This window comes from Mixia osmundae (assembly GCF_000708205.1).
Source record: "Mixia osmundae IAM 14324 unplaced genomic scaffold scaffold_12, whole genome shotgun sequence".
NCBI lineage: Eukaryota > Fungi > Basidiomycota > Mixiomycetes > Mixiales > Mixiaceae > Mixia > Mixia osmundae.
In genome coordinates, this window is record NW_014575552.1 from 148,091 (window position 1) to 175,216 (window position 27,126).

Sequence of the window (27,126 nt, forward strand, 5' to 3'; positions counted from 1 at the left end):
GGTCCTGCTGAGCTGCTGACTCCCAATTCTGTTCCTTCCTCAAAAATTCAATATTCCGGCGCGAACGACGTGACGCTGATTGGCTTCAAGGCACTGTTTGCCGCTTGATCTTCCAGTTGTCCAATGAGAGCAGCGTCTACTCTGCTTCATCCTCAGCGGCTCCAGATGCGCGATCATCGACAGATGAGTCTCATTCAATGTTCGTGCATTTCTTTACAATGCTTTGGCTCACGGCCAGCCCGCCAGCCTTTTAACCTGTCTCTAATGGTGACTCGATGGCTTATGACTCGGACGCATATGCGTTCTGGGCAGCCTGGAAGCCGCTGTCCAATCGAGTCTGGATCGCCTGACCTTGGCTCTTGATCTGGGTGGTGGGTGCCAGCTTGATGAGGCAGGCAGCCAGGGCATCGCTCGAGTTGCGGAGCGTGTTGATATCGTTCTTGGCGAGCGAGCCGAGCTTGAAGCTGTCGAATTGGCTCTTGGCTGCGATGATCTCCTTGAGAGCCGAGAGAGTAGGCGGCAGGATCGTGTTGTTCAGCGTGTTGAGGGTGGTGGTGGCCTGTGCAGAGGTGACAGAGGCAGTGTTGCCACAGTCAGCAGTGGCATTCTTGATGTCGTTGCTCGTCTTGAGCGCGGCAGTGTGCACCGAGTAAGCGCTGCTGTACGTAAAGGTCTTGGCTGCCAAGCTCTTGTTCAGCGACTGGGCATCGGCCGCCACAACGTTGAGCTGGCTCGTGAGCGCAGCATACCTATTCTAGCATCAGCATGGAGTAAGCTGTACGACGGTCTGCAGTCTCACTGTGCAACGGCGGACGAAGCGAGAGCGGAGACGATGGCAAGGGTGGCGAAAGTCTTCATGTTGCTTGCAGAGGCTCGGAGTCTGAGGAAGAGGGAACGAGTCCTGGGCTTTATAGGGCAGCGCAACGTTGTGGAGCATCCGGACTATGCTAGTCTCGCTGCAGGAGATCGATGACACGAAACAAGCGTTCTGCGTACGCATCTGGTGGGACAGCGGGCTTGCGGGCCATTAGTGGCTATTCGAGTCGAAACATGATGCTTTTAGATCCGGAGTCATGTCATGGAGCTACCCCGGACTGATCATGAGGCTGACTGCAGAGACCGATCACAATCGGCTGTGTTTGGGGCTAGGACAGGCAAGGTTTCGACAGCGCGGCTAGCCAAGCGAGATCGCGTCAGAGGAATTCTATTTGTGCAACAACATCGTCAAATAATCCTGCAGCAGGCAGAGCGGAACAAACGGATCTAGACATATTAAGGCCTCACGTGTATGCGAGGACCGGAGAGGTTTGAAAGCCGACAGTCTTTCTGGGTGCATCGGTGACCGAATCATCATCGCCGTCGTCTGGGAGATCTAGACCGTCGTCGAACCGTTGCATAGACGTCCGTTGGATATTGACGGCGAGATGGGCAGAGCGTACGGAGCCCATCGATGCAATCTGACTATTGACTTTGGATTGCGACATGACCGACGTGCTTGTCATCCGGGCGCGCAGGGTCGAACGTGCGTGTAGCGTGTAGAGAAGAGTGATACCGTAGCAGGAGGGCAATATGGAAGTGAAGGCCATAGAGACGTTGGATATCGCATAAGTCGTCGCGTAGGTAATAGTACCTGCAGCAGCACAGAGCGTCGTCAATGCAGCCGTCTCGAAGCTGAGCCGAATGAGCTGGAATGGGAAAGTCAGCTTTGCCCAAACTCAGACCGGTTGTGCATACATTTTTGACGAGCTCGTCTACAGACGGGTTGAAGCCGCGCTCTTTCTTGACGCTCTTGAGACCCCAGCAAAGTGTGGCAGTGATCATGATGTCGGCGGTGACGCTCGACACGAGCCAGATGAGGGTGACGATGAGCAAGAGGTCGTAAGACATGATCAAACTTCCATCAATAGATCTGATCTCGACGTAGGTGACGCCAATAGCGCCTGCCAAGCCGCCGAGCATGAAGATGCCAATGATGACTGGAATGAGCCTATTGTTGCCGCACATCCGGTAGCTCCGCTCCGCATAGAACGATTGCACAATAAAAGCGATCAACTGAGTGAAGGTTGATGCGAGTGCATCGCTGACAATGGTCGTGGAAATGGCGCTGTCGCTTCTGTCTTGGCTGACGCCATGTGAGTAGAGTGCCTGCGAGCTCATCAGCTCCGCTGACTGCCAACGAGCACCTCCGCGCACTTGGAAATTGAGAGCAGCATTGCAGACTTCGAGAGCGCAGACGACGCCGACGATCCACTTGATCAGCGGGCGGTCTTTCGGAAACACGACAAAATAGTCCAACGTGCGTGCGAGGATCCAGCCGAGCAGCAGCAATCTGTCATCAGCACCTGCGTCAGCATTGACTTGCTTCTGTTCAATCTCGACAGACGTACGACAAACCCCATCCGATGTACTCTGGGCCGAGTGTAAGATTGGCGTCAAGCTGGGGCGCAATCTGATCGTCATCCCAGCCAATTGGGTCGGTCGTGTTAAGTGACTCGTAGGCTCGCGCGGCCAGTCTGATGAAGCCGGCGTCCATATCTCGCGTAGGGGACCAGAGGCCGTCTATAAGTCGTTGGCCGGCATGGAGCGTGCGGCGGTGTGCTTGCTGCAATCCGAGTCTGTTCGTGAGACGCGAACAGGAAGATGCTTAAACATGGTTCGGCCCGGCTTGGAGCCCGTCTGATCATGATGCAGAATCACGGAAGGGAGATCGACATGATGCTTGTTGGCCTCCAAGGCGCTTATCGACCAAATCCGGCTTCGCGTTTCTCAAAATAACGCGTACCGCCTGCGCCACAGGACGAGTCGATATTTAGCTTAGGTCATGGCCAAGACGGTCAAGACTCCCGCAATAGTGTCATCGAGCTCAGCGGGCAAGCATCGCTACGCTGGCCTGCGAAGAAAAGCTCGATCTGGCGAGGCGCGGTTAGCAAAACGCGAGCATGCGCTGACGGCACAAATTGAAGCTGGCCTCTTTCACAAGGCGCTAAAGACCTGCAGACAGAGTAAATGAAACTGCCTCGGTGGCTCGTCTGCAATCTGCTGACACATAGCTTCCAATCCAGTCTTGAGGATTCAGCCGGACTCGATAGATCACCAACGCGTACAAGGGCAGATCCTGCTGGCGCTTGAAGATTACACAGCAGCGCTTGCGCTCCTGGAACATGTCCCTGCCTGCCAACTCGAGATAGCCTACTGCTGCTACAAGCTAGGGCAAGTGAGCCGGACGGCGGACCTCCTGCAGCATGGCGAAGATAGCCTCGACGAGGGCAAAGCGCGTGGCTTGCGCTTATTGGAAGCTCAAGTGGTGCGTCCGCATTGCCACAGCCTATCGATGTGCTTAAGCTTTGTCACTGTACAGAGGTACAAGCAAGGAGATTATCGGGAGGCCCTCAAATTGTATGAGGACCTCCTCGAGTCAAGCGACCCTGTGAGCGCATCGATGCTGCGTCGAGCCCTACTGATGCATCAGCATAGGCGTCACCTGAGCATGAGGATATTCAGAACAACTTGCAAGCCTGTCAAAGCCGCTTGGCCTTTGCATCATCGTTACCCGATCACATTGCGAACATGTCTACGCCAGTAGAGATGCTCGAGGCCACGCCGATACAATCGCTCATCGCACAACATCCGCGCTACAGACCGACGCAAGCGCCCGCATCGATCATATCCCTCAATGCAGAAACGAATAGCCAATCCAGCAAATTATCAAAACAGCCCGCCGTGGTCAAGACGCCAAAGCTACCGGCACACATTGCCGCATTGCCGCCCGCAGAGCGACCTGCGCCTGATCCAGAGCGATGGCTGCCCAAGCGCGAGCGGTCGACCTGGCAGGACAATCGCGCGAAGCGTGAGAAGGAGCGTGGGAAGATCAAAAAGAAGACTGCAAGCCAGGCGGGGCTCACACAAGGATCATCTGCTTCTGCGCCAGCTGCGAAGCCTGTCAACAGCGCTAATGCGAAGAAGAAAGGCAGCAAAGGCAAGAGGAAATAAATGCATTTCTGTTGCCAGCCTGCATCTGTTGGCACTCCCCACATTGTGCTTGTATGGAAGGTGACTGTGCCCATGACTGCATGAGTGCATGACTGGACGGACTGCCGGCCGAGTGAGTCACTGCTTTTTTGTCCGATCGCGCCAAAATTTGGTCGACGCCGACGACGAGAACTCGGTGGGCGGCGTGATGGCAGACGTGGTCTTGATAGGTCAGCCGGACGTGAATCTGCATGTCTTCGCTTGTGCTCACATGACCACCGACTCGCAGACAATGCGGATTCTTTGTGGGCCAGATCCAGAGCTTGCTGACTCGAGCTGACAACGCATCCCTTGCAGCACCTGGAATCTGTACGAATATCTTTGCAGGCTCGGCGCCCATGTGACGGTGTATCGATCGGATCTGGTCAGTCTAGCAGAAGTGCTAGCGGCACATCCCCAGCCTTCCCATCTCGTCATATCGCCCGGACCCGGTCATCCTCTTCGGGACTCGGGCATCTCGATACCCATCCTGCAGCACTTCACAGGCAAAGTGCCCATCTTGGGTGTATGCATGGGCTTGCAGTGCATGTACGCTCAGTTTGGCGGCATCGTCGACAGCGTGGGAGAGATCATTCATGGCAAGACGAGCGCAGTCACACACGACGGCAAGGGAATCTTCAAGGACGTCCCACAAGGCATCCAGTCCACTCGCTATCATTCCCTAGCAGGCAATCTGACCTCTCTTCCCGATGTGCTGGAAGTCACCAGCCGCACCCAAGGAGGGGGCATGACTGCAAACGGGCACGACGTCGTCATGGGCATAAGACACAAAGTCTATGCCATGGAAGCTGTACAATACCACCCAGAGAGCATCCTCTCCGAAGGCGGTCTCGCCATTCTGAACAACTTTCTCCAGCTTACCGGTTCTACCTGGGCTGACAACCCACAAAGTGGTCTTGCTGCGAACAAGGACGCATTGCCCAAGACGAATGGTACTGCAAGCCAAGCACCTACAATTCTCACCAAAATCTTCGCCAGACGGCAAGCGGATGTGGCAAAAGCCAAACGGACACCGGGCCGATCTCCTGCCGAGCTCGAGTCCCAGCTAGAATTGCACGTCGCGCCGCCGCTCATATCGTTCTACGATAGACTTTTGCAAGATGGCAGCTCGACCGCAGACGCAACAAGCTCACAAGCTAACAGCAAAGTAGCCCTGTTGGCCGAAGTGAAGCGTGCATCGCCATCAAAGGGCAACATACTGCCTCCTGATTCGGCCTTGTCGTCAGCCACGATCGGCTTGCAGTATGCCACTGCAGGCGCATCCGCGATCTCGGTACTCACAGAGCCTGTTTGGTTCAAAGGATGTCTAGAAGACATGCGAGCGGTGCGTATGGTCGTGCAAGCACTGCCGAACCGGCCTGCTATCCTGCGCAAAGACTTCATCTTTGACATCTATCAAATAGACGAGGCACGACTGTACGGCGCGGACACCGTGCTTCTCATTGTCGCTATGTTGGACGATGCCACGCTGAAAAAGCTGTACGACCATAGCTTACTACGAGGGATGGAGCCCCTAGTCGAAGTCAATAATGCGGATGAACTCAGGCGAGCGCTCGCGATCGGCGTAAAAATCATTGGAGTCAACAACCGCAACCTACACGACTTCGAAGTTGACATGTCCACTACGAGCCGGATGGCAGATGTCATTCGCCAGCAAAGGGGCAAAGAGACTGCGCGCGAGATCATCCTCATCGCTCTCAGTGGTATCACAAGCAGGACAGATGTGGAGCAATACATGTCGCAAGGCGTCGGTGCCATACTCGTTGGCGAATCTCTAATGCGTTCAGAAGACAAATCTGCCTTTGTACGGCACCTGCTCGGCAAGAAGCAGAACGGGCACACTGCACCAGCCCCTTCGCGGACACTCGTGAAGATATGCGGTGTCAAAACGCCTGAAGTCGCGCTAGCTGCTGCAAAGGCGGGTGCGGATTTCATTGGTCTCATCTTTGCGCCAAAGTCGAAGCGGTTTGTTGACATGCAACAAGCGCGCAAGGTTGTCGACGCCATCAGACAGACGCCTATCTGTGACCAACAGATCCCCACGAGCAGCAACGATTGGTTCGCCAGCTCTGCTGCTCGGTTGAGCCGCCCACTAGGACGGCCTCGCATCGTGGGCGTTTTTCAGAACGCGCCGCTGGAGACTGTCCTGCATACGGTTGAGACTCTTGAGCTCGATGCCTGCCAGCTGCATGGCACTGAACCCGCAGAATGGGCTCATCTCATCAGCGTGCCCGTCATTCGAGCGTTTCATGTCGATCAACACATGCAACAGAGCGACATTGCAAAAGACCCTTCGCTCGCTCAAGCTTCAAGGCCAAATCTGCATGCACTTGCGCTCTTCGACACCAAGATAGCAACAGACGCCCAAGGCCTGTCGGGTGGCGCTGGCAAAGCGTTCGATTGGACAGTAGCGCGAATGATCGCCGATGCCAGGACGAAAGATGGCTTGCCTGCCTTGCCGTTTCTGCTCGCAGGCGGTATCGACGTTTCCAATATTGCCAGCGCAATACGACAGACCCAGCCGTGGGCAGTCGACATCAGTGGCGGCGTAGAAACAGACGGCGTCAAAGACATTGGCAAGATCGAGGCGCTCTTGAAGGCAGCCCGTGAGGCCTGAACTAGATCACAATTAGCATTGTTGTTGTGCATTACGTGCCAGAATCGATCAGTGCTGCGACTGCAGGGGTGAAGATGTCCCGTGCAGCTAGTGAATCGAGCGCGCGATTCGCAGCTGGATCCCAGCCGAGGGGAAAGAGGTTTGCGCGCGGCTGGCCTTGCCGACGAGCGTTCAATTTGAGCTGGTTTTTCGCCGCAAACGCCTCGGTCACCTTGGCAGCATCGGTATTGGAGGGTATGATAGGCTCGATGATCGTGTGCCTTGGCATGAGTTGAGCTTGCGTATCGCCGGACAGAATGCGATGCCAAGTATCGTTGAAAGACGGTAGAATGTCGTCGACGGAGCGCTTTTCAGTGGGTGATTCGAGCTGCACATTCTCGATGGTAGTAGTCGGGATAAGGGGCGACATGGATCGCGATCTATTGCGCGTCATGGACGGTGGTCTGAGCGGAGCGGCTTGACCTGATTGAATAATGAAACCGACGGGAAATAGGGACCTCGTCTCATTCCACGGCAAACGACAGAGTGCGCTCTGAGGTATGGCATGTTTCGGCACAATACTGACATCGTATTCCTCGGGCAGGCTACGAAGCCAAGGCTTTGAAAGGGGTGGCATGCTATCCAATACTCGTTCCACCTGATGCTCAACCGTCAGACGATGACACAGCGCACGCCGTTCCAAGACGAACCTGGTCAAATATCGACATATCTGATCTTTCCGAGTCATCTCGTGGGTATACAGTGGCAAGAAAGATGTCGTCCAGAACCTCTTGCTGCCGGCCAACGTCTTGTAGATAATGCTTGATCAAGGTGTCCAGCAGCATCTTTGGATTCGACATTTTCGCTTCCGCGTGTACGATGCCTTCTTTGCTTCGGTCATGATGAACGAGAGTAAGATCGCGGCTGGCTGCTTTACCACAGTGTCGCACTTGCTTGCGTTGCTCCTCGGCCACTTCTGAGTAGAGCGAGCCCGTCGCGGGCATAAAGTAGGCTCTGATGAGGCTCACGATACCGGGCAGATCCGGTGTCGCTGTATCAAGCATGGCTCGGTAGACATGCTGCATCGGCGTCAGCAACGGCTTCGCGAACAAAGCTCGGTAGCTGACTGCTTGGCGAAAGCCAATTGACAGATGAAGCCATCTGTCTGCCATGGCGGCTGAGTTTTCGGCATCCGCTATCTTCATGAGCCGCGTTCGAGCGTTGTCCTGCCTGATGCGGGCACCCAGGCCCGTGGTGGCAGTCTGATCAAGCGCAAGTGCGTTTCGTGCAGCGTCGACATTGCGCAGCCTGATCCTTTCAATCTCGTCCAGTACCTGCAATGCCGGCCGCAGGTTATCGCGAACCTCGTTGAAGTGCGGCAGGAAGGCCTCGAGCGTTGCGAGGAGGAAAGCAATGAGGATTGGCAACGGCGCATCGAGATCCTCTATCTCGCGCGAGGTCATTGCGAGCTTGCCCTCGTTCGAAGCCATGCGGGAGGATAGCCTGAGCAGTGCTGCATACCGATCTGCCATTGCACTTCGTCACCGAGTCATAGAAGAACTTTAGAGACTTCAGCAGATTGCAGTTTGGCGCGCTTCTCCTCTCCTCTCCGCTCCTCTCCTCGTTAGCCTCTTTGCCGCTCTCAGCGTGGCCCAAACTCATTCTCGCACACTTCTCCTGATCATCGACAGCCGTACTCCAGCAAAGCCATATATGCACGCGATTCACGAGTCAACCTGATTTCATTCCTTCAGCACTCGTCATCTATTAGCGGCAGACTTCAAATTCCCCACGATGGTCCGTGTCCGTCCGGGCGGAACGGTCTGTGCAGACGCATCTAGAGGCCCACGATCGCCGCAGTCCGCATCGCCGTCCGCTTGTCTGCATCTAGGGTGACAGAGATCGCTCCCAGCGTTGCTCGCAAGATCGCGCGGTGCGCCTTCGCGAACCACTTCACGCGTCACCCGCACCGAGGGCGAGTCGGCTCTCACCGATTCTCCGTCTGCCCTCGGTCACATCGAAAGCCTGTGTAGCGATAGTCGAGCATGTCACTCAAGGCAGAAATCGAAACGTGGGTCGCTGCGCTGGACGCACACGATCAGCAAGACTACGATGCCTCGCTTGATCATTTTGCTACCATTGCGGTATCGAGCAAGATTCTGTTCAATGTGCGGCTCGCACCTAGTGATAGACAGCGCTTACTGATGCGCACCAGATTGGGATCATACATGCTGCTTTAGGCGCCCATGACGACGCAATCGCATACTTTAACCGGTCTATCAAGCTCGATCCGTACCTAGCAATATCCTACTATCAGGCCGGCGTCTCACACTTCTTGCTCGGTCGCTACGATGCAGCATGTGTCGAGTTCGATCTAGCTTACAAGGTGGGCTTGAGTGCAGTACCTCAAGCGGCTCTTTGCTGACAGCCTGCCGCAGTATCTGCGACATAATTCCACGGTTGACTACACCCAACTCGGTCTTCAATTCCGTCTATGCAGCTGCGAGGTACTTTTCAACACTGCGCTCTGTCTTCTAGCTACTCGTCGAGAGCAAGAAGGCATGGGAATGCTCAGAAAGGCAGCAATGGAAAAGCAGACGGATGACCATGCCGTCATCGATGAGGCCATCTCGGACGGAGCAGACGGCTATACAGTCTTCAGCGTACCTGTAGGAGTACTCTTTCGACCGCCGGAAGCGAAAGTAAAGAATCTGCAAACTCGAGATTATCTTGGCAAATCGAAGCTCGTCGTCGCCTCTCGCAATTCAGACGCGTTCGTTGGATTCTCGGGCGTTCAAAAGCTAGCGCAGCTCGGTGGCTTAAGCGACTTGCCGGTCAGCGAACCACCAAAGATATCGATATCATCCGGACCTTTCGCCGAGCCCCAGAAAGAGTACATCGATACGCCTATCGAGCGGCCCTTTGAACGACGCCAGGAGCCTCTCGCTTCCAGTCTGCAAAGACGACCGACGAACAACACAGAGAGTGTTACTGTACCGTCGAGGGAGCGATTGCCTATCGTCAAGCCGCTCACCATCTCACGACCAGGCTCAAGCTCGTCTCTCGCGCGTTCCAGCGAAGCTTCCAGACCGCCCGTCCGAACGCGCTCACGGGGCCAAGGCTCAGAACCCTCGATATCTGAGAGTGACCTCATCGACTCGTATCAAAACGATAGCGGCATGGTGGCGCCCTCGGACACTCCGCCTATTAATCGCATCGAAGAATGGGCGCAGACGAGCGGGCGCGGCCAATTCCAAGACAGCGATAGTGGCTACAGCTCGGTTGGCTCGAAGACCCAGCCTCGGCCGTCCCTAGCAGTCATGACAGATCTCAGTCCTCCCAATCGATCACGGATGGGGCTCTCTGCTGGCCCGTCTGACGGCCGTCGCGGTCAGGACCTATGTAAGCCTATGGAACCCTCACACCGACCGAAGCTCACGCTTGTGCAGTCGAGGATATAGACGGCCAATCTCAGTTCGGTGGAGCCAGCGCGGTTTCGGCCAATATGAGCCGCATCCGTCTCAAGCTGCAATATCGCAAGACAACGCGCGGCATGGTAGGCCTGCTACTGCCTGGCTCGACGCGAGCTAACATTACTCGCAGAGCATCGACTCTTACACGGACCTTGGCGAGATTCGCAAACAGCTTCTGCACAAGTTTCAGTCGGGTCCACTTGCGCTGCGCTACCAAGACGAAGATGGGGACGAGATCGCGATCGAGGATGAGAGCGATTGGGAGAGTGCGATTGATGCGGCAAGAGAGTTCGCGCAAGGTCGACCGGAGGGCAAGCTCAAGCTTTACTTAGAAGATCAGCGTGGATCGTAGATAATGCATGTACATGTACAAAGTGATTGCGACATGCAAAGACTATTAAGGGCCATCTAGTGGGCTGCAACTGCATTAAGCAGGCTGGCTTTCCAATCCGGCTTAAGCTGGTCCTTCTCAGTCAAGGGTGTGATCTCGTTCGCATTGCTGGGCGCTTGCACGCCGCCCGAGTGGATGGTCTTGCCTGTCTTGCGGATCTTCTCCAGAATGACATCAAACGAGGGCGTCTCTATCGAAGGCACGACGACCGTCACGAGCTGACTCGGCAGATCCTCCGTATGCTGCTGTATGCCTGAACAACGAGCTGACGTCAGTGCAAAGTCTGCAATGACAGGCGCTCGTTCTCACCTTCAGTCTTGTCGAGCACTCGCTTGATAGCGCCGGAGCCTGAGCGCGGCCTATTGTCAGCTTTAGGCGCCAATGAGCGAGGGCTGACTCACAGCCACCGCAGCTCATGGCGACGTTGAATTGGTACGTGATTGACATGGCTTCGAGAGTTCCTCACGAAAGCTAATGCTACTGCCTAGCAGGGCGGCGAGCTGATCAGCGCTGCTGACAGATCAAAACCACAAGACGTCAAAGCGCGCGCTTTCTCACGCGTTTTGCCACACGATGTCAAGCATGAGAGCGGTTAGCCTCGTCACAGGGGCAGTGTGCTGTCCTATCACAATGCATTCACAGTCAGCTTCTCCTCCAGACAATGTCGCTGCTGGACAGGGTACGCTTCGGCAAAGCGCTCAATGATGCGGCTTCAAAACCGAATGATATTGTGTCTCGAATGCGCTCAAGCGGCTGGTCTCGCGCGAGTGACGAGCAGGCACGTTCGTCAGGAGACGAAGAAGACGGAGAGACTCAGCCGGGTTATGTCGAATCGGCACAGGAAACTCTGCAAGGCGGCCTAAATGCTGTCCGGGGCTGGTGGTCGGGAGGGTCGAAGCCTGTTGAGCCTGCGGAAGCACCCGGTCCCGTCACGCAAGAAGGTCAATCGATCTGGAACAAAGTGACGACCGGTGCTGCGGCTGCTAGAGAGACCGTTGTCGCTCGCTTTGCAGGCGACGAAGACGCTGTCGATGAGAATGGCGATACGCACCTTATCCGAGTAATGAAAGAGTCAGCAAAATCTGTTGCGAGTCAGACAGCACTGAGTTTCCGTTGCAGGTATCACATAAGCAGAGCCAACACATCGTCGGATCTGCCAGTCTTTCTCTTCCCGCCTGCAGAGCGTTCGCGCGCTCCGCGGCCAACGGCAGTAGAGCAAGTCAGTCAGCGACAGCAATACCGATCCGAGAGCGAGTCATACGCAGCGAGATTCGAGGCAAGGCGTCCGGACACGTATCTGGGCAACGGCAAGCCGTCCGAGCTGGAATACAGAGCGCCAGTCGATGTGCGACAGCCGGATGTCAGATCACATCCCGAACGCGCACAGCCTGCTTCCCAGGATTTGCGACGGCGTATGCGAGAAGAAGTTGGGCAGGCTGGACTTCAGACTCGAGCACGTCAGCCTCGCGTGGCCGAAAGACCAGGCGTTCAACGACGAGATGGCGAAAAGCAGACCGACCATCGCGTCCGTGATAAGCGTGGCGGAGAGCCACCGAATACACGGGAGAGGCAGCCGGATAGCAGAGGGCTGCCAAGCGATCCTCGCCGTCGTCGTGTACAGTGAGATTGGACTTTGTCTGGGTTCACCTGCCGGATGTGCAATCTGTCCCACTTCCCACTTGCGCTCATGTATCTTGTCCGAGCAATGCTAAGAAACATCCAGTCGTTTCGCTCGTATCACGGCATTGAAGACTGCAGGCAAGACGGGAGGACAGCGCCCAGGAGGTTGTTGCTCTCTCTAGCCTCTCTGAAATCGCGCGTGTCTCGATGCATCGATGAGCACATTCGAACGGCCAGCTCCGGCCTTGCGTTGATCGCTTCATGGAGCCGCTCCGTCTTTCCTGACTCTAGCCTACCACTTCGCAGCCTCTTCTACATATATGTTGATCTTGTTGCGCCGCATAGCGGCAGCTGCGCCATGCCGACCGTGTTCAAACGTTCAAGGCCCGACTGGCAGTGGAAAAATTGACCCAGAATGCAGCGAGGTCTGGGTGAAGCGCGGCAGCCTACGATCACAGACCAGACATGTAGATTGAAGTCTCATCGGCCACCGTTGCCATCAAGCTCGTCGGCTACGTGTTCCACAAGACTTGCTCGGCTTGCTCGGTGACAGCCACCCCCCGCTCACTTTTGCTCTGCAATCCATAGCCTCGACGAACCGCTATGCTTAAGCTCTTCCTCCTCTCGACTCTGCTCGGTCTGAGCGCGGCAGCACCTTCGCCGCGCCAACAGGTCACTGACTTGACAGGTTCATCCTTGTTTGTCCCACTTGCATTGTCGCTTACTGCCTCTGCTCATCGCAGCCAGCATGCTGCTGACGTCGCCCGTTCTGAAGCCTACGATCAACATGCGACATACAGCCGGCGTCCGTGTTACAGTCAGCGAGACTCATGTGGTCTCGCTTGTTACAGTATGAGTCATTCCTGACTCCAGAGACCGATATTGATGCACGCCGCCCAGGCGCCCCAGGGTGTCTGGTTGTTTGAAGATGGACCAATAGAGTACTTGCACGACAAGGCGTATATGGACTACGTTCTCTCCGCCAACGTCGACCCGTCTACCTCTAGTCAGGCTGCCGCTCTTTCTCTTTCGCCAGCAAATGAAACGTACAGGCACGCAGATTGGCTGTCCAAAGATGTTCAGAATTGCTGCAAAATTGTCAGTGCTCCTTTGCTGCGTTGTTTTGAGCTCACGTCCCAAGCAGACCGTCTTCTACTGGCTCCATTTCGTATACAGCGCCCAGAACGGTTTGTCTACCGATCGCACCCTGCGCATCGATTGCGCCTGACGCAGATTGGCAGTGGCAATCAGTCTCGACAACGCAAAGACCGAAGTCGCCTATGTCTGCAACGATGCAGGTTTACCCTCTACGCCTTTTCCTCTGTGCACAGCTCGCTTGCCCAATGGTCTTTCGACTGGTCCGTACTCTGATTTGCAACAGTCTTGAGGCTGAGCGACGAGCATCTGACAGTGGGCAAGGGTACTGTGACGGATCCTGAAGTCCGCTCGCGTCGGGTTGGCACCGTGTAATATCGAGAGAGCGCCTCACCCTGTCCTGGATGCAACTCGCTGTTCCGCTGGCCTCGTCATTAGCAGAACAGACCGATCAGACATGCGCAAAAGCATACGCGCTGGCTGATGCTCACTCCAATCTTTATGTCCTCGCAAAGCTGTGCAACCCGAATGCCAGAAGTAACGCGCCGCGACAGCGTGATAAGTTGCCGAAACACTCTTATCAACCCGGACTACGCTATTTCAGCGACTATTCAGCAATGCGAGACCGGAACTAGTACTTGTGCTTATGACATGACAAGTCTGCGGTCGATCGTAGCATTAGCTACAGGGATCCGGGTTTCATTGCTTGCCACCGCCACGAGGCCCCTGCGGTACATGTTCCACAAGTACTGCCTGTCCGGTTCAACAATTACTCCGCAATGCCTACCACGGCTATATTCCTCAAGCTGCTAATCTTCCTCACTGCGATAGCGCCATGCATGGCAATACCTCCCCTGTTTCCAGATACGATCGATCTTACAGGTCCTTCACCGCCGGGTTTTCCGGGCTTTGCTGACTGGGCTTGCTGGATCTAGTCGGTCTGACACTCACCTGCGGGATAATGAAACCTCGTGCGTCGATACACAAGGGAGCAAGGGTCAGATTGTTGATAACGCCCTCGTTTGATGTCGAACTGCTTGATGTCCGGCCTTGCCTTTGCTCGTAGGCCCATCTAATCTCCTCTTATTGCACAGTCGGCAGCTGGCGATACGCTATACGAAGATGGGCCTCGAGAATATATAATGGAGAAGGTCTATATGGACTATGTCCTCCTCTCAGATGTGCAAGTCACCACACAAAGTACAATGCTGCCTCATTTTCGCATCGCTGTCTAGCTAAGTTATCTATTGCAGGCTGGCTTTCGGAGGACATCAAGAATTGCTGCAAGATCGTATGCATGCCCAACATCTGCCGCGGAAGCCTCTGATGATCCGCAGACCGCCTTCTTCTGGCTCATCTTCGAATACACGACGGAAGCCGGCTACTGTCGGGCTCAAGCTAGATACTTGCAAGCAATACTGACCTGTCTGTTGCAGTGGATGTCAAACTCGATGAGGAAAAGACCGCAGCGGCTTATGCCTGCAACGAATTCGGCGGGCCAACAGATGGCTTTCCGCGCTGCAGTGTCCCCTTGCCCGACCATATCGAGCCAAGTATGTTCGTTCGCTGAAGGCAGTAGGTAGCTGATGCCAAGGCTGGCAAAGTCGACGACTGTGTCAGCGTCGATGCTGCCCTGCACATAAATCGCATTGTCGATTCATGAATGCAGCGCAAATTTCTCGCACACCAGACCAGATCCCTTGCGCCTTTGAGCGATGCGACCCGCTTGAATCCATAAATGCCGTAGCCTGGCATGTCACACATCCTAGATATGGCATCGCTCTAGCAATCTGTCCACGCACGACGAGAGCGAATGCGACGACTTCGCTCTGGAGCTGTATGTCGTCCTGGCGATCAGTTCGGTTGCGCTGACACTTTTGCAACAGCTCACTTCTTCCGTCTTCATACCAACATATATATCAGATGCTCGCCTTCGCTTACACGCTGTTTGTGGCCTCAGTCGCTGGAATCGCGTTGAGCAGCGCACCCGATAACCGTGGAGATCTATCCTTCACCGTTGATGGTCGGTTTCTGATCTCCTCGCTCGACCCACTCACAGATGACCTCGGCCGGCAGCAAATGTCATGTTTCAGACCTGTGCCTATCCGCTTGCGGCAGGCGGCTCGGCGGATCAAAAACTCGCAAAAGCGATTTCGGTCACGATCAGCCTTTCGGGTAATCCGATAGAGCCCACTCCGGTCGGCAATCTTGATACAGTATGGCGAAGACATCATCAAAAACTTTCGCTGACTGTCATGTTGTCCGCAGTCCACCGGCGGCCAGGCTGGCATCATCGTCGCTGTTATGTCCTACGGTACGTTCTGCCCTCGATCGATACATGGTATCCATCTCATGCGGACTGGCTAGCCAACGAGATCGATCCGTACTATCAAGTCGGCATCCAATTTGATGTCGATACAGTCAGCAGTGAGCGTATCGCAGACGAAGCATGCGCCCGTTGATTGGTATCCGCAGGCTGTTGCCATGGGCAGGGAATGGCCCTCATCAATCTTCGTGAGCATTCTGCTCCACGGGCCATCAGACAGCTGAGCGTCTTGTCTTACAGATCTCGATGGTCGAATGACGGATACCGCTGCAAATCTGCATCTGAGTGGGTTGCTGTGTCAACGCGACGTCGTAAAACTGATTGCGTCGATCAGCCTGCGACAGCAGCGGTACATGTCCTTTCAAGCCCCATAGCGGCACGAAGCTTTGCCCACATGACCGCTTCGCCATCTCCGGCAAGCACAATTGATTCGCAATGTAGTTCGACTGCTATGCTTTGCAACTTGTCCGACTGCTTTGCAACTTGTCCGACAACCCAGGGTGCTGGTGCGACTCTAGCGTACAATTTTGCGCCTCATAGCTCTACAGAGTATGCTGGCCTGAGAGAGGCGATGGTAGTGAGGCTATTCTTGATAGCGCTGACCGCTATCCGATAGTCGCGAGCATAGTATGCGTCGCGTAACGCAAAGAGGCCATTTTCGACAAGGGTATCGAGCGTGCCACTGAACTGCTGAAAACCACCTTGCAAACCGAGAACGGTGTGTCGGCCAGTCAACTCTTGCATGGTATCTGTGCCCAACCAGGCTGCAAAGGCAAGACAAGCGACGGTTGTCCCCAACGCAGCGCCCGCGAGTACTTGCTCTTTTGTGTGATAATCTAACCTGACGCGTGACCAGCACACACTGACAGCAAGCAAGAGAGACACGGCTGCAAACAGTAGTCTGCTAGATTGTCCGAACAAGGCACGCTTGTCGCCATGGAGCTGTTGCGCTGCGTGATTCGCGCCTGGAATAATCATACGCGCGCGAGGATGAATTTCGAGGAGCATGAAGCAGAGTGCGAGGTAGACGCCGATGAAAGCCATCGAGCTCGAGTGGGTCGATGGCATGCCGTAGGTGACCTTGCCGCTACCGGTCGGTCGAGGTTGTCGAATACAATGCTTGAGCAACTTTGCTGCATTCCTGCATCAGCTCGCGCAGATCGCACAACGGAGAAGGGCCGCTAGCCTGTCCATGCTGCTGCTATTGCGCCGAGAATGAGGTAGCAGCTATGTGCGTTGCGGAGCTGAAGCACACCGAGCGCGCAAAACGTCATCGTTATCGCTTGCGTCTGAAGTCGCACTATGTCAGCTGATGGCAGCAGACATGAGGCGACTGACTTCTCTGAGCACTCGGAGGTACGCCGCCCGTACGCGACCTTTTGTCATTGTGCGGCGGAGGGCGAGACTGGGACAGTTGGGGACGAGTCTGAACAACAAGCTCAAGTCAATTGAACGCGTTTCCGAGCTTCCGGCTCAGCGAGACGTCGAGGGTGTCAACAGTGCTCCCGGCCATGCGCAAAACTACACGAGTACATAGGCTGATCATATCACACCTTGCAACCCACTCAGAGATCCCTGCTTCGAAGCAAACCGCTGCCTGCCTCCCCAAACACTGCCAAACTGGCATATCACGCATGACCTCTCAGGAACGTACACGGCACATCGACGCAGCTTTGAGGAGATCGCTTGCCACTGTACACGCAGAGCTGCCCTCAAGATAGTGCGCATCGTGACATTTGCGGCTACATATCCGGACCGTGGTCGTCACGGCGACTGTCGGAAGTTTGATACGTCCCCAAAGTTGCCCGAAGCTTCACAGCAGGAAGGGACTGTAATCGTGTTGAGCTAATCCAAGATGTACAAAACCTTCGCTGTCGTCCTTATGCTTGTCTCCGGGCTCGCAGCAATGCCTGCAAACAGCCACGCCGTTGTCGGTGACAATTCGAACAGTGGCGTGGGAGGCAACGCGGCCAAGAACACAGCCGCCTTGGGCAATCGCTGGTGCACGCTCTCGCTTACAGATGCTGTCCACCAAACCTACAACATCAACTTTAGCCTTCTCTATTTGGAAGACGACAACAAATACTTTGAGATCCTCGACGAGGGTAGCCCGTTTGCATTCCCCAATCTCCGCGCCAAGGCTTCGTCCTATCTTGGATACGACGCTGCAGAGTTCAAGTGTAAGCCCTGTTTCAATTTAATCGTCAAGCGCTGAGCGCTGAGTCGAGCGCAGTCCCAACCGGCCAGCCGGCCCAAATAGATATCACCTTTTACTCGATCTCCGCCGAGGGGCTGCTTACCTATCATCTCTCACCCTCAACCGTTAAAGGCCACGGGTCCGTTACAGCTGACTTCAGGCAAAGCGTCACAAGTCTCAAAGGCGCGCAGCTTGACCGCTTGGAACCTTGCTTGCTCCACATCGCCGAACGGTCTCAAGTCCCCGGTTGCTCGCCTCTTCTAGCTGCAATGTCTAGATTGCATGGTGACATTGGTTGTCAGGCTTCCAGCAGTATAACAGGCGCGTTGTTGCCTTGGTACCGCATTGCTCGCGTTGCTGCCTCTTTCGTGTTACGCGCGAACACCACACTTTCCGGCGATTTTTGGGCAGCCAACGGTATACATAAGGTACAGATCGGCAAGCCTCTACATCAAAATAATCGATACGGCAAAGTACACAGAATGCTGGCTAGATTTTTGACCGCCTTCCTCCTCATTTGCAGCGTTGGCCAGATCGTTGCCTCAGACAGAGGTCAGCAAGGAGTCAGTCCTGACGACGGTACAGATGGTGGCAGCAGCAGCGCAGGCGCGCCAGATATCGGCATCGGCAAACTCGGAGGCGGGCCCTGCGTGCTCACTGCCACGACGACCGATACTCGCGTCCATAAGATCGCTTTTGCCATCAGCTACGTTGACACGGTTGGCGTGATTGCCAACCTCATCAGCGAAAAGGGAGGCGAATTCGATGCAGGTACTGTCTATCCACACGCATTCGAGTACCTCAAATTCCGCGTCGCCGAGTTCAAATGTTAGTCACCACGTATCTTGCGAAGTATGGCTCATCGTCAAGCAGTCCCTAAAACTCAGCCTGCACAACTCGACCTGAGCTTTTATTATTCGCCTTTGGACGGCTCGCTCGCTTACCACCTCAGTCCTTCCACGGTGTACAACAAGGGGTCAGTGACAGCGTTACAATCGCGTGGTGAGCTGACATTTCTACCAGTTTGACCAGCTGGTCGCTTGAATGCAACAGGGAACCGATTCCAAAGCTCTTCTGAGCCCTATGATGCGAGCAATCAATCTTTTGGTGCAGCTGTCAATGCAGTCTCACTCTTTCGTACATTCGGCAGTGCCGCAAGCCTTCCGCAAATGGATCAAATCGCAAGCTTGATTGGCTTTGTGCTTCATCCACTTTCTCGCTCAGTCACGAGAAGCCCCTGCACATTGCGACAAGTCGCGCCTATACGAAGCGTTGCCTCATCATTCCATACAACCCCTAAGGACCGCCCATCTCAGGAAACGCTGCGAACAGCCTTACATTGACAAGATAAAGCGAATCAAAGCAAGACTGCGCTTCTCAAAGATGTTCTCCCGATTCGCCTGGGCGTTTCTCCTCGCCTTTGGCATACCACAGTCTGTTGCTGCACCCAGCAAAGGTCACCATAGCGTTGGCTCGCCTGGTGATACGACAGCAAGCGTGGGTACAGCGCATGACATCGGCATTGGCAAGCTGGCAAGCGGCTTCTGCGCGCTTGATGTGACTGCAACGGACGGACGCCATGCCAAGATCAAATTTGAGCTCATCTATGATGCAACGGTGGGAAACGTCTTCAAGCTTCAGGGTGAGGACAAAGGCGAGTTCCCCATCGGGGATATCAGCCCCATACGCTCCGAGTATGCTGGCTTCAGTGTAGCAGAATTTCAATGTCAGTCAAGCTGAGCGATCCTCTGCCCAGCTGAGCCTGTTGTGAAACAGTCCCCAGCTTCCAGCCTGCAGAGATTGATCTCGTTCTGTACTACAATCCCGGCCAAGCCTCCCTTGCATATCATCTCAAACCCTCGCAGCTCTACAAGACCCGGTAGCCCGATTGCAGATAGCAGCAGGCTCAGCTGATTTCGGCCGCAGATTGGCCGATTGGTCGCTCGAATGCAATCAACAGAACATCCCCTTGTTTTCTTAGCAACGATCGTCGAAAGCGTTGTCTGTTCCATTGCAATGCCTTACCGGCCTTACCGACCAATTCGTCTCTCAGCAGTTTGCACCAGAATCATTGTGACTCAGGCGCAATGAATACATGGATCTGGTTTCTATGCGCATCGGTACTGCAAAGTATCGCTGCCGCTCGGTTCGGGACTCACTGTGTGCTCGATGTGACGACAGCAAAGAACGCCGTAGGCGAATACTATGACTACTCGATTGGTCTCACACTTCGCCATGATCACACTGGCGCTATCATCAGAGCCATTGGAGATGAGGATCAGGCTGTCAAGATTGGCCAGGCCCTGGCCGTCAAGAGCGAGTACGGCAGATACAAGGTCGCCAAGCTTGCATTTCCCCGAACGCCCAGCAACTCAATCGAGCTTTGGTTGTTCAAGGACTTCGAGGGCAAGCTTTACCATCGGCTCCCGTCGTCAACCATCGACGGTCTATCGTGGGTCTCAACCAAGCTGTGGATGCGAGGCTGACCTTCTGCGACAGTCTGACGCAATCGTCGCTCTCATGCATAAAGGGGCGACACGGAAACAGTGTGCCTGTTCCGCAGCTCATGAGCGATACCTAAAACGCATTGCATTGTCATGGTAGCACTGCCGGCTCGCTTGTGTGTGATCGCGATCGCTCAGCCGCATTGAAGGAAAGGATGATGATTTCGATCTTGCTAGCAAGCTTGGCATCGGTCATGCTCACCGCAGCTGCACCTACTGCACCGGCGGTCAGTGTGACCGGCACTAGCGGTAGCGGTGAACTGTTCAGTCGTACCTGCAAGCTTCTTGCCAACACGGAAAAGGTAGATGCGGCAACGGCGGCAAGAACGCATGCGCCCATCAACAGTCAAATTGACTACATCATCTGGTTTCACCTGACGTGGAACTCTGCAAAGGGTGTCTTCGATCAGGCTGTCGCTCAAGCCAGCAATCACCATGAAACTCCGGCGATTGTGTATCCCTATGTCGATTGGATGACCTCCGAGTTTGTTTGTGTGCAACTTGTTTTCTGAGAGATGAGATGCGCGGCTGACGGGAAATTCGGAACAGTCAAGATCCCGGGCGAGGTCCCGGCTGGAAGCAGCTATGTCGACATCACGCTGTACTACAAGGTCAGAACGGGCGAGTTGGCGTACCACCTCTCGCCGTCGATCGTCAATGGTCTGACGTGAGTCGCTTGTAAGAAAGCGATAATGTAAGAGAGCTGATGAGTGTGCAGCCTGATCAGCTGGTCAGTGTCGTGCCAGGCCTCTGATGGAAACACGGATGTCGATATTCCACGTCTGTATTGAGCCAATGGCGATAGTCGCAATGCATTTGGTCTCCTAAGCATCACGTTTGCCACTAATCTTGGTGGCGTCGGCCGGACAGTATTTCTTACCTTGGAAGGGATCAAAGTCGCACTGCTCGTTGCTCTCGCACGTGAGGTTGATGCCGGCCAAGCCGTCCGTCATACGACCATCGAGGTCTGTTTTTCAGGAGTCAGCTCTTCCGACGCGAGTCAAGGAGAGCGTTTACGAAGATTGATCGTAGCTTCACCCTTGGGCGTGCAGCAAAAGCCACCGTCGAGGGGCAGAAAGTCAATCTTGGCCTCGTAGTAGCCTCCGTCGGCATTGACAAAGTTGGTGATCGTGACGGTGCTGACGTCGCCTTTTTGATCCTATCGAAGGAATCAGCAACGAGCCAGGCTGTCACGACCAAGGCACTAACGACCGCGACCTGGCCGCTTGTGGAGCCATCACTGGCAACGCTGAACGTCGACTTGACGTTGCTGTTGAGCAAGAAGGTGGCAAAGCTGGAAGTCTTGTGCATGTAGGTGCAGAGCTGGTTCACCGCAGTGACTATACTGATCGTCAGCCAAGATGGTAACAAGCTACTGCAGACTTGCTATCAACGGTAAAAGTGAGCGAGCTGCGTTCTTGCAATGCAGGTGCGCCGAGCGCAAGTCCCGAGAAGAGAGCAATCAGAGCCGTATACATCATCATTCTTGCTGATCTGGTTGAGAGTGTAGGGAGGCCGGATACCCTCTATTCAATTTGGGAGCGTGGAGATGGTGGATAAGGCGTTGTATTTCATGAGTTGCAAGGGGAGTCGGTTGCCTTAGCGATAAGTTGCGATGTGACGACACATAGATGCACGGAACCGATGCAGCCAAGCTACGAGCAACAGCCCTGCATGCGGTCAATGAGCACGCGCGGAACGTGCACTATAGGCGCGTACACATGTAAGACAATCAAGGACACCCAAAAGGAGCCCAAAGATGGCATTGAAAGGCCCTGCATGGCGTATGAGGAATGATGATCAAGTCTTTGAAGGCTTCACGTACATATCACGATGCAAGCGAGGATAGATAGGATGCCTGATCCACTGGTTTCGCATATGCATGGGCCCGAGCGACAGTGTAGCTTGCCTGACGCCTCGAATGAGCTGCCACGTGCAATGCGATTCCTCAGTCGAGCGCACCGACGAGGCAGCCGCAACCTCCTCTGAGCTCCTCCGCCTCTTGCCATTCATCTCGGGAGCTTAGGCCCTCTTCCAAGTCGTACGGTACCTGGCGTGGCAGGGCATGCCGGACAGGCGCGGTCAGAACAAGCACAGGCTGCGAGAGTGTTTGAATCGACTGCTGGTCAGACGACATGTCCATTCTGACGTATTGCTTGAGCAATGCTGCTACACGTTGCTGTGCGGTGCGACGCGTGAAACGCTGCGGAAGTCGCAGGGCGACCCGTGTCCGCCTGTTGCGCGCATTCCGAATATTCCGCGATGCCCCATCAATGCGCGGACCCTTTCAATTCGGAATCACCTCTTATATAAACCGATGGCCATTTATTCCCAAATCTCACTGCTCAAATAGACTATCCCGTTGTGCAGGGCACTCCAGACTCTCGGATGACACAAGATGACAAGCTTGTCGTGCCCGAGTCATCAAGAACAAAGCCCGGCGAGGCTGGCGAGACAGGCTCAATTCGGCCGCTGCCAGAGCTAGACTTTTGCTGGCAAGATGTCTGCTTCACCAAGTCGGGCAAGAAAGCTCCAGTCCAGATCCTCAAGGATGTCTCTGGACGCGTCAGATCAGGCGAGATGCTTGCTATCATGGGGTCGGCTTTCGCGATCTACTGGTCAAAAAGTGCTGACACGTGTAACACCCTTGCAGACCCAGTGGTGCCGGCAAGACCAGTTTACTCGATTGCCTGGCTGGACGCGCCAATGGACAGACTACTGGCAAGATCATGCTCAATGGGCATACCTCGTACGATAGAGCACAGCTCACGACCTACGTCGAACAAGACGATGCGTTGCTAGGCGTCTTGACCGTCGCAGAGACTTGTTCTTTCGCCGCTCGATTGGCTTCACCGAGCCCGATTGGCAAACATGAGTTGGATAGACTCATCAGCGACACCCTTGCCTCTGTCGGGCTTTCCCATGTCGCTGGCAACCAGATCGGCACGCCCATCCAGCGAGGTCTGTCCGGTGGACAGAAACGTCGCACCACGCTTGCTGCAAGCATGGTAACGCGTCCTGCCGTGCTCTTCCTCGATGAGCCCACTTCGGGCCTCGACAGCACGTCGAGCAGCGAGGTACTCCAGGCTGTGAGACGTGCTTGTCGTGCTCAGGGCACAATCGTCATCGCCACGATCCACCAGCCCTCGTGGGAATCGCTCTCGCTCTTTGACAATCTCCTGCTACTCTCGTCGGGCAAGACGATGTACAACGGTGAAGTGTCTGGATTGCCCGATTATCTTGCTGAGCTCGGTCATTCGCTGCCTCCGTACGCCAACCCTGTCGATCTGGCAATGGACCTCATCAATACTGACTTTGGCACCGAGGATCGCAATGCGGCGATCGCCATGACGCAGCTATCTCAGTCACGCAAAATTGCTCACGAGGAGGTGCCCGTAACGGCCTTGCCCGAGACAACTCATGGCCACCGTCAGACGTATCTCTGTCAGCCGTTGAGAACGACAGGCCTGCTCATGCAGCGTCAGATGGTCAATTATTCGCGCAACATCCTCGCATACGGCATTCGACTTGCCATGTTCGCTGGCATGGGCGCTATGCTCGCTCTCATCTGGATCCGACTCGGTACAGACAGTGGCAAGATTCAGGACCGACTCTCGGTCTCCTTCTTTAGTGTCGCTTTCCTGTCGTTCATGTCTGTCAGTGGTGTGCCTAGCTTTCTCGAGGAACGATCGGTCTTCATGCGCGAAAGAGGCAATGGCCTGTACAAATCATCCCACTTTGTCCTTGCGACTTCGATCGTGACAATCCCTTTCATCTTTGCTTGCTCGCTTTTATTCACCATTATCATCTATTTCTCCATCGGACTCCACCCTGGCGCCGGTCACTTCTTCCAGTGGTTTGCTCTTCTCTTTCTTGCCATCTATGTCGCCGAAAGTCAGGTCCGTGCTCGCGATCACGGCAAGGACGTCGTTGATGATATCTTGCAGGTCTTGATCATCAGTGCAGCCTTTCCGATCTTCGTTGTCGCTCTGGCACTGTCGGCCTTTCTCAACGGCTTTTGGATGGCAGTCCAAGGCTACTTCATTCTGGCGAAGAATCTGCCCAGGTTTTGGTACTACTCTTTCCATTTCATGGACTACGAAAACTTTGCCTTTTCGGCAATGGTCAAGAGCGATCTCGAAGGCGTAACGTTTACCTGTCCCGGCTCAATCGCGGACGGAAGCTGTCTCTGTCCGTATCCATCCTCGCTCATTCCTCTCGGGCAATGTGCAGTCTCGGGCGATGATGTGCTCAAATCACTGCAACTCGATGGTATCTCCATCAGGTTCTACGCTGCCGTTCTTGTCATCATCATCGTCATCTACCGTCTACTATTCTGGGGTGCGCTGGCGCTACGACGCCGTTGATCGTCCTGCCAGACGCAGCCATCTGCTCATACTTGGTGGTCAGCTTACCGCTGCAGCATGTAGAATAGCACCCCTGTATCAGGCTCAGAGCGTATACAATGTTGTGACAGACTTGTACCCCTCTCATATATGTCGACACGATGCGATACGCGTGATGATTCGTGCATGTGGCGCGCGCGTGCTCTGACTTGGACGACAATTCTCGATTGTGCCGAGAAGCCAATGGCGGTCAAGGCAGCCAAGCGCAAGGAGTCGCTGATCGGATCAATCCGCGGGACTCTACTGACATATGACAATCTGCGAACGGTACGCATCGATGCACGCCTGCCCCGCTGTTAGCTGATTCTGCATGATGACGACGATCAGGCCATCTTTTGGCAAGTCGAGCGGCGCCGAGGCCCATGGCGGAGCTGACACTCACACTGAATAGGTATGTCGTACAGTACTACTTCACAAAGTCGTATCGCCACTTGCGAGCAAGAGGCGTCGCTCCAACACTTCACGATGGCTATCTCTGGCTAGCAAAGGTAAACCCCTCACGGCGACTCCTCCTTCCCCAGCTGAAGCAAGCTCGCACGGCGTACAGTCTGTCTTCAGTCTTGTGCTGTCTACACCGCCAGCGCGAAGGAAGGTCAATCAGCAGCTACAGGCGGCCGAAGACGACATCATCGCCAAAGTCGCGCCCAAGCATGAAGGGCTCTCTTCTAATGCTACGCTACCTCACCATGGCATGCCGAAAGACTGGGTAGAGGGCGAGCTGGAGAAGATGGAGCAACTCAAAGCGACAAAGTGGGCCGATGGGCGTGTCTCGGGCGCCGTCTATCACGGTCACACTGAAGGCGAGATTGGTCAAGTGATACAACAAGGTAGATCACTGCAACGCTGGACTGTCCAGGCGCTGATCCACTGACAGCGATGGCGCGCTTCATTCTCACCAATCCACTCCATCCCGATGTGTTTCCCGGCATTCGCAAGATGGAATCCGAAGTCGTCAAGATGTGCCTCGCCATGTACAACGCAGACGAGAACGGCGCAGGCACGACTACCAGCGGTGGCACAGAGGTACTAGACCGTTCTCAATCGGCTCATCGCCAGCTGAATCCAATGTGATCTGTCGCAGAGTATCCTCATGGCGTGCAAAGCCTACCGCGATTGGGCAAAAGCTACAAAGGGCGTCACGGAGCCAGAGATGTACGCGCGGCTCCTGCAGATCAGAGCTCCAGACTGATCTATGCCAAGGATCATTCCTGTGTCTGCGCACGCGGCCTTCTCCAAAGCAGGCGATTACTTCGGTATCAAAGTTCACACCATCTCCGTTGATCCCGTTTCGCGCAAGGTCAACGTCAAGCAGGTCAGACGCGCCATCAACAAGAATACAATCATGGTATGCAAAACAGTCTCGGCACTTGTGATCATACTGATGCAATGCAGCTGGTCGGATCTGCGCCCAACTTTGGCGACGGCATCATCGACGACATACCTTCTCTGGCTGCACTTGCGCTCAAGCACAGGCTCGGTCTGCATGTGGATTGCTGCCTCGGTTCATTCCTGGTGCCTTTCCTCGACAAGGCCGGCTTCCCGAGCGAGCCTTTTGACTTCCGTGTCAAAGGCGTCACGAGTATAAGCTGCGACACCCACAAGTATGGCTTTGCGCCCAAGGGCAGTTCGGTCGTTCTCTGTGCGTCTTCTACCATGTCGTTATTTGCGTCGACCTGACATATCGACAGACCGAAACAAAACATATCGCAAGTATCAGTATTACATCATTACCGACTGGCCAGGAGGCGTCTATGCGTCACCCTCGATTGCAGGCTCGAGGCAAGCTAAGCAGGTTTGCTGTCAGCGGCTGGTACTGACAGCGATTGTTGGCTTGCAGACCTGGTGCACTGATCGCAGGTGCATGGGCAGCGATGATGTATATGGGCCAATCGGGTTATGTCGAATCCTGTCAACAGATCGTTGGTGCCGCGAAGCGTATCGAATCAGCTATTCGCACCCAAGTACCCGAGCTGCACATTCTAGGCAAGCCACTCGTCAGCGTTGTTGCGTTCGATTCCGACGTCGTCGACATCTACGAAGTCGGAGATCGATTGGGCAAGAGAGGCTGGCATCGTCAGTCGGCTCACAGATTGAGCTCGCGTTGCTGATTGCGACCCGTTCACAGTGAATGCACTACAGAACCCGCCCGCTTTGCATATCTGCTGCACCCGACTTACCGTTGCTGCCGTCGAGGACCTGATCGCCGACATCAAATGGGCAGTGCAAGAATCAAAGTCTGCTGGGCCCGGCAAAGGAGACATGGTCACCTTATATGTCAGTCAGCTCCAGTCCGATGCTGCTCGTACTGATGCGAACCATATAGGGATTGGGCCGCTCGACTGTCGTCGGACCTGGGTTGGTGGCAGAGATGGCCTCGAGATACATCGACACGCTCACACACTTTGCGGGCTGAAGAGCCGCGCACGTCGATGCCAGATGCTTGCTTCAGTACAAAGCAAGATCATGATGTGTACCACACAAAAGTCTTG

General features: G+C 54.9%; 17 protein-coding genes across 17 annotated transcripts; 11 read left to right on the plus strand and 6 right to left on the minus strand.

The window, feature by feature from the left end:
- Window positions 1-280: 280 nt before the first annotated feature.
- On the minus strand, window positions 281-2,533 carry L969DRAFT_54295 (uncharacterized protein; the record flags this gene model as incomplete). The annotated part of the gene is made up of 6 exons (XM_014709923.1): window positions 281-749; window positions 800-901; window positions 1,285-1,685; window positions 1,735-2,145; window positions 2,194-2,329; window positions 2,388-2,533. 6 exons carry the CDS (start codon window positions 2,531-2,533, stop codon window positions 281-283), a joined length of 1,665 nt encoding a protein of 554 aa, XP_014565409.1.
- Window positions 2,534-2,782: 249 nt separating this feature from the next.
- On the plus strand, window positions 2,783-4,085 carry L969DRAFT_90375 (uncharacterized protein). Its single transcript, XM_014709924.1, has 4 exons — window positions 2,783-3,002; window positions 3,063-3,304; window positions 3,359-3,427; window positions 3,475-4,085. Exons 1-4 carry the CDS (start codon window positions 2,822-2,824, stop codon window positions 3,988-3,990), a joined length of 1,008 nt encoding a protein of 335 aa, XP_014565410.1. The 5' UTR covers window positions 2,783-2,821; the 3' UTR covers window positions 3,991-4,085.
- A 92-nt stretch (window positions 4,086-4,177) lies between these two features.
- On the plus strand, window positions 4,178-6,646 carry L969DRAFT_19841 (uncharacterized protein; the record flags this gene model as incomplete). Its single annotated transcript, XM_014709843.1, has 3 exons — window positions 4,178-4,199; window positions 4,259-4,274; window positions 4,327-6,646. 3 exons carry the CDS (start codon window positions 4,178-4,180, stop codon window positions 6,644-6,646), a joined length of 2,358 nt encoding a protein of 785 aa, XP_014565329.1.
- Window positions 6,647-6,677: 31 nt separating this feature from the next.
- L969DRAFT_96860 (uncharacterized protein) lies at window positions 6,678-8,115 on the minus strand (the record flags this gene model as incomplete). The annotated part of the gene is made up of 3 exons (XM_014709925.1): window positions 6,678-7,283; window positions 7,336-7,704; window positions 7,753-8,115. 3 exons carry the CDS (start codon window positions 8,113-8,115, stop codon window positions 6,678-6,680), a joined length of 1,338 nt encoding a protein of 445 aa, XP_014565411.1.
- Window positions 8,116-8,222: 107 nt separating this feature from the next.
- L969DRAFT_90378 (uncharacterized protein) lies at window positions 8,223-10,505 on the plus strand. Its single transcript, XM_014709926.1, has 5 exons — window positions 8,223-8,793; window positions 8,841-9,011; window positions 9,064-10,027; window positions 10,075-10,181; window positions 10,229-10,505. Exons 1-5 carry the CDS (start codon window positions 8,671-8,673, stop codon window positions 10,448-10,450), a joined length of 1,587 nt encoding a protein of 528 aa, XP_014565412.1. The 5' UTR covers window positions 8,223-8,670; the 3' UTR covers window positions 10,451-10,505.
- Window positions 10,437-11,025, minus strand: L969DRAFT_90379 (uncharacterized protein). Its single transcript, XM_014709927.1, has 3 exons — window positions 10,891-11,025; window positions 10,799-10,837; window positions 10,437-10,742 (listed from the first exon to the last, which is right to left on the minus strand). The coding sequence occupies exons 1-3, from the start codon at window positions 10,934-10,936 to the stop codon at window positions 10,507-10,509; spliced, it is 321 nt and encodes a 106-aa protein (XP_014565413.1). The 5' UTR covers window positions 10,937-11,025; the 3' UTR covers window positions 10,437-10,506.
- A 125-nt stretch (window positions 11,026-11,150) lies between these two features.
- On the plus strand, window positions 11,151-12,113 carry L969DRAFT_54201 (uncharacterized protein; the record flags this gene model as incomplete). The annotated part of the gene is made up of 1 exon (XM_014709928.1): window positions 11,151-12,113. One exon carries the CDS (start codon window positions 11,151-11,153, stop codon window positions 12,111-12,113), a length of 963 nt encoding a protein of 320 aa, XP_014565414.1.
- A 599-nt stretch (window positions 12,114-12,712) lies between these two features.
- On the plus strand, window positions 12,713-13,579 carry L969DRAFT_96864 (uncharacterized protein; the record flags this gene model as incomplete). Its single annotated transcript, XM_014709929.1, has 6 exons — window positions 12,713-12,797; window positions 12,853-12,959; window positions 13,010-13,207; window positions 13,254-13,296; window positions 13,351-13,467; window positions 13,521-13,579. The coding sequence occupies 6 exons, from the start codon at window positions 12,713-12,715 to the stop codon at window positions 13,577-13,579; spliced, it is 609 nt and encodes a 202-aa protein (XP_014565415.1).
- Window positions 13,580-13,983: 404 nt separating this feature from the next.
- L969DRAFT_96865 (uncharacterized protein) lies at window positions 13,984-15,959 on the plus strand (the record flags this gene model as incomplete). The annotated part of the gene is made up of 12 exons (XM_014709930.1): window positions 13,984-14,086; window positions 14,140-14,246; window positions 14,299-14,404; window positions 14,458-14,495; window positions 14,542-14,757; window positions 14,974-15,041; window positions 15,091-15,227; window positions 15,281-15,420; window positions 15,473-15,518; window positions 15,572-15,631; window positions 15,771-15,815; window positions 15,865-15,959. 12 exons carry the CDS (start codon window positions 13,984-13,986, stop codon window positions 15,957-15,959), a joined length of 1,161 nt encoding a protein of 386 aa, XP_014565416.1.
- Window positions 15,960-16,064: 105 nt separating this feature from the next.
- On the minus strand, window positions 16,065-16,916 carry L969DRAFT_96866 (uncharacterized protein; the record flags this gene model as incomplete). The annotated part of the gene is made up of 3 exons (XM_014709931.1): window positions 16,065-16,663; window positions 16,717-16,819; window positions 16,869-16,916. 3 exons carry the CDS (start codon window positions 16,914-16,916, stop codon window positions 16,065-16,067), a joined length of 750 nt encoding a protein of 249 aa, XP_014565417.1.
- A 310-nt stretch (window positions 16,917-17,226) lies between these two features.
- Window positions 17,227-18,286, plus strand: L969DRAFT_230193 (uncharacterized protein). The gene is made up of 3 exons (XM_014709932.1): window positions 17,227-17,710; window positions 17,764-17,866; window positions 17,919-18,286. The coding sequence occupies exons 1-3, from the start codon at window positions 17,386-17,388 to the stop codon at window positions 17,989-17,991; spliced, it is 501 nt and encodes a 166-aa protein (XP_014565418.1). The 5' UTR covers window positions 17,227-17,385; the 3' UTR covers window positions 17,992-18,286.
- On the plus strand, window positions 18,210-18,805 carry L969DRAFT_54059 (uncharacterized protein; the record flags this gene model as incomplete). The annotated part of the gene is made up of 3 exons (XM_014709933.1): window positions 18,210-18,555; window positions 18,601-18,703; window positions 18,751-18,805. The coding sequence occupies 3 exons, from the start codon at window positions 18,210-18,212 to the stop codon at window positions 18,803-18,805; spliced, it is 504 nt and encodes a 167-aa protein (XP_014565419.1).
- Window positions 18,806-19,110: 305 nt separating this feature from the next.
- L969DRAFT_96869 (uncharacterized protein) lies at window positions 19,111-21,022 on the plus strand (the record flags this gene model as incomplete). The annotated part of the gene is made up of 6 exons (XM_014709934.1): window positions 19,111-19,453; window positions 19,504-19,606; window positions 19,859-20,179; window positions 20,332-20,695; window positions 20,786-20,898; window positions 20,950-21,022. The coding sequence occupies 6 exons, from the start codon at window positions 19,111-19,113 to the stop codon at window positions 21,020-21,022; spliced, it is 1,317 nt and encodes a 438-aa protein (XP_014565420.1).
- A 33-nt stretch (window positions 21,023-21,055) lies between these two features.
- L969DRAFT_96870 (uncharacterized protein) lies at window positions 21,056-21,715 on the minus strand (the record flags this gene model as incomplete). Its single annotated transcript, XM_014709935.1, has 4 exons — window positions 21,056-21,198; window positions 21,249-21,390; window positions 21,441-21,571; window positions 21,619-21,715. 4 exons carry the CDS (start codon window positions 21,713-21,715, stop codon window positions 21,056-21,058), a joined length of 513 nt encoding a protein of 170 aa, XP_014565421.1.
- Window positions 21,716-21,886: 171 nt separating this feature from the next.
- Window positions 21,887-22,374, minus strand: L969DRAFT_96871 (uncharacterized protein; the record flags this gene model as incomplete). Its single annotated transcript, XM_014709936.1, has 4 exons — window positions 21,887-21,901; window positions 21,951-22,006; window positions 22,057-22,140; window positions 22,194-22,374. The coding sequence occupies 4 exons, from the start codon at window positions 22,372-22,374 to the stop codon at window positions 21,887-21,889; spliced, it is 336 nt and encodes a 111-aa protein (XP_014565422.1).
- On the plus strand, window positions 22,263-24,746 carry L969DRAFT_90390 (uncharacterized protein). The gene is made up of 3 exons (XM_014709937.1): window positions 22,263-22,828; window positions 22,885-24,130; window positions 24,179-24,746. Exons 1-3 carry the CDS (start codon window positions 22,620-22,622, stop codon window positions 24,596-24,598), a joined length of 1,875 nt encoding a protein of 624 aa, XP_014565423.1. The 5' UTR covers window positions 22,263-22,619; the 3' UTR covers window positions 24,599-24,746.
- A 74-nt stretch (window positions 24,747-24,820) lies between these two features.
- L969DRAFT_96873 (uncharacterized protein) lies at window positions 24,821-27,050 on the plus strand (the record flags this gene model as incomplete). Its single annotated transcript, XM_014709938.1, has 11 exons — window positions 24,821-24,904; window positions 25,042-25,125; window positions 25,185-25,464; window positions 25,512-25,660; window positions 25,719-25,789; window positions 25,838-25,982; window positions 26,030-26,276; window positions 26,326-26,416; window positions 26,475-26,710; window positions 26,763-26,911; window positions 26,961-27,050. 11 exons carry the CDS (start codon window positions 24,821-24,823, stop codon window positions 27,048-27,050), a joined length of 1,626 nt encoding a protein of 541 aa, XP_014565424.1.
- Window positions 27,051-27,126: the final 76 nt, after the last annotated feature.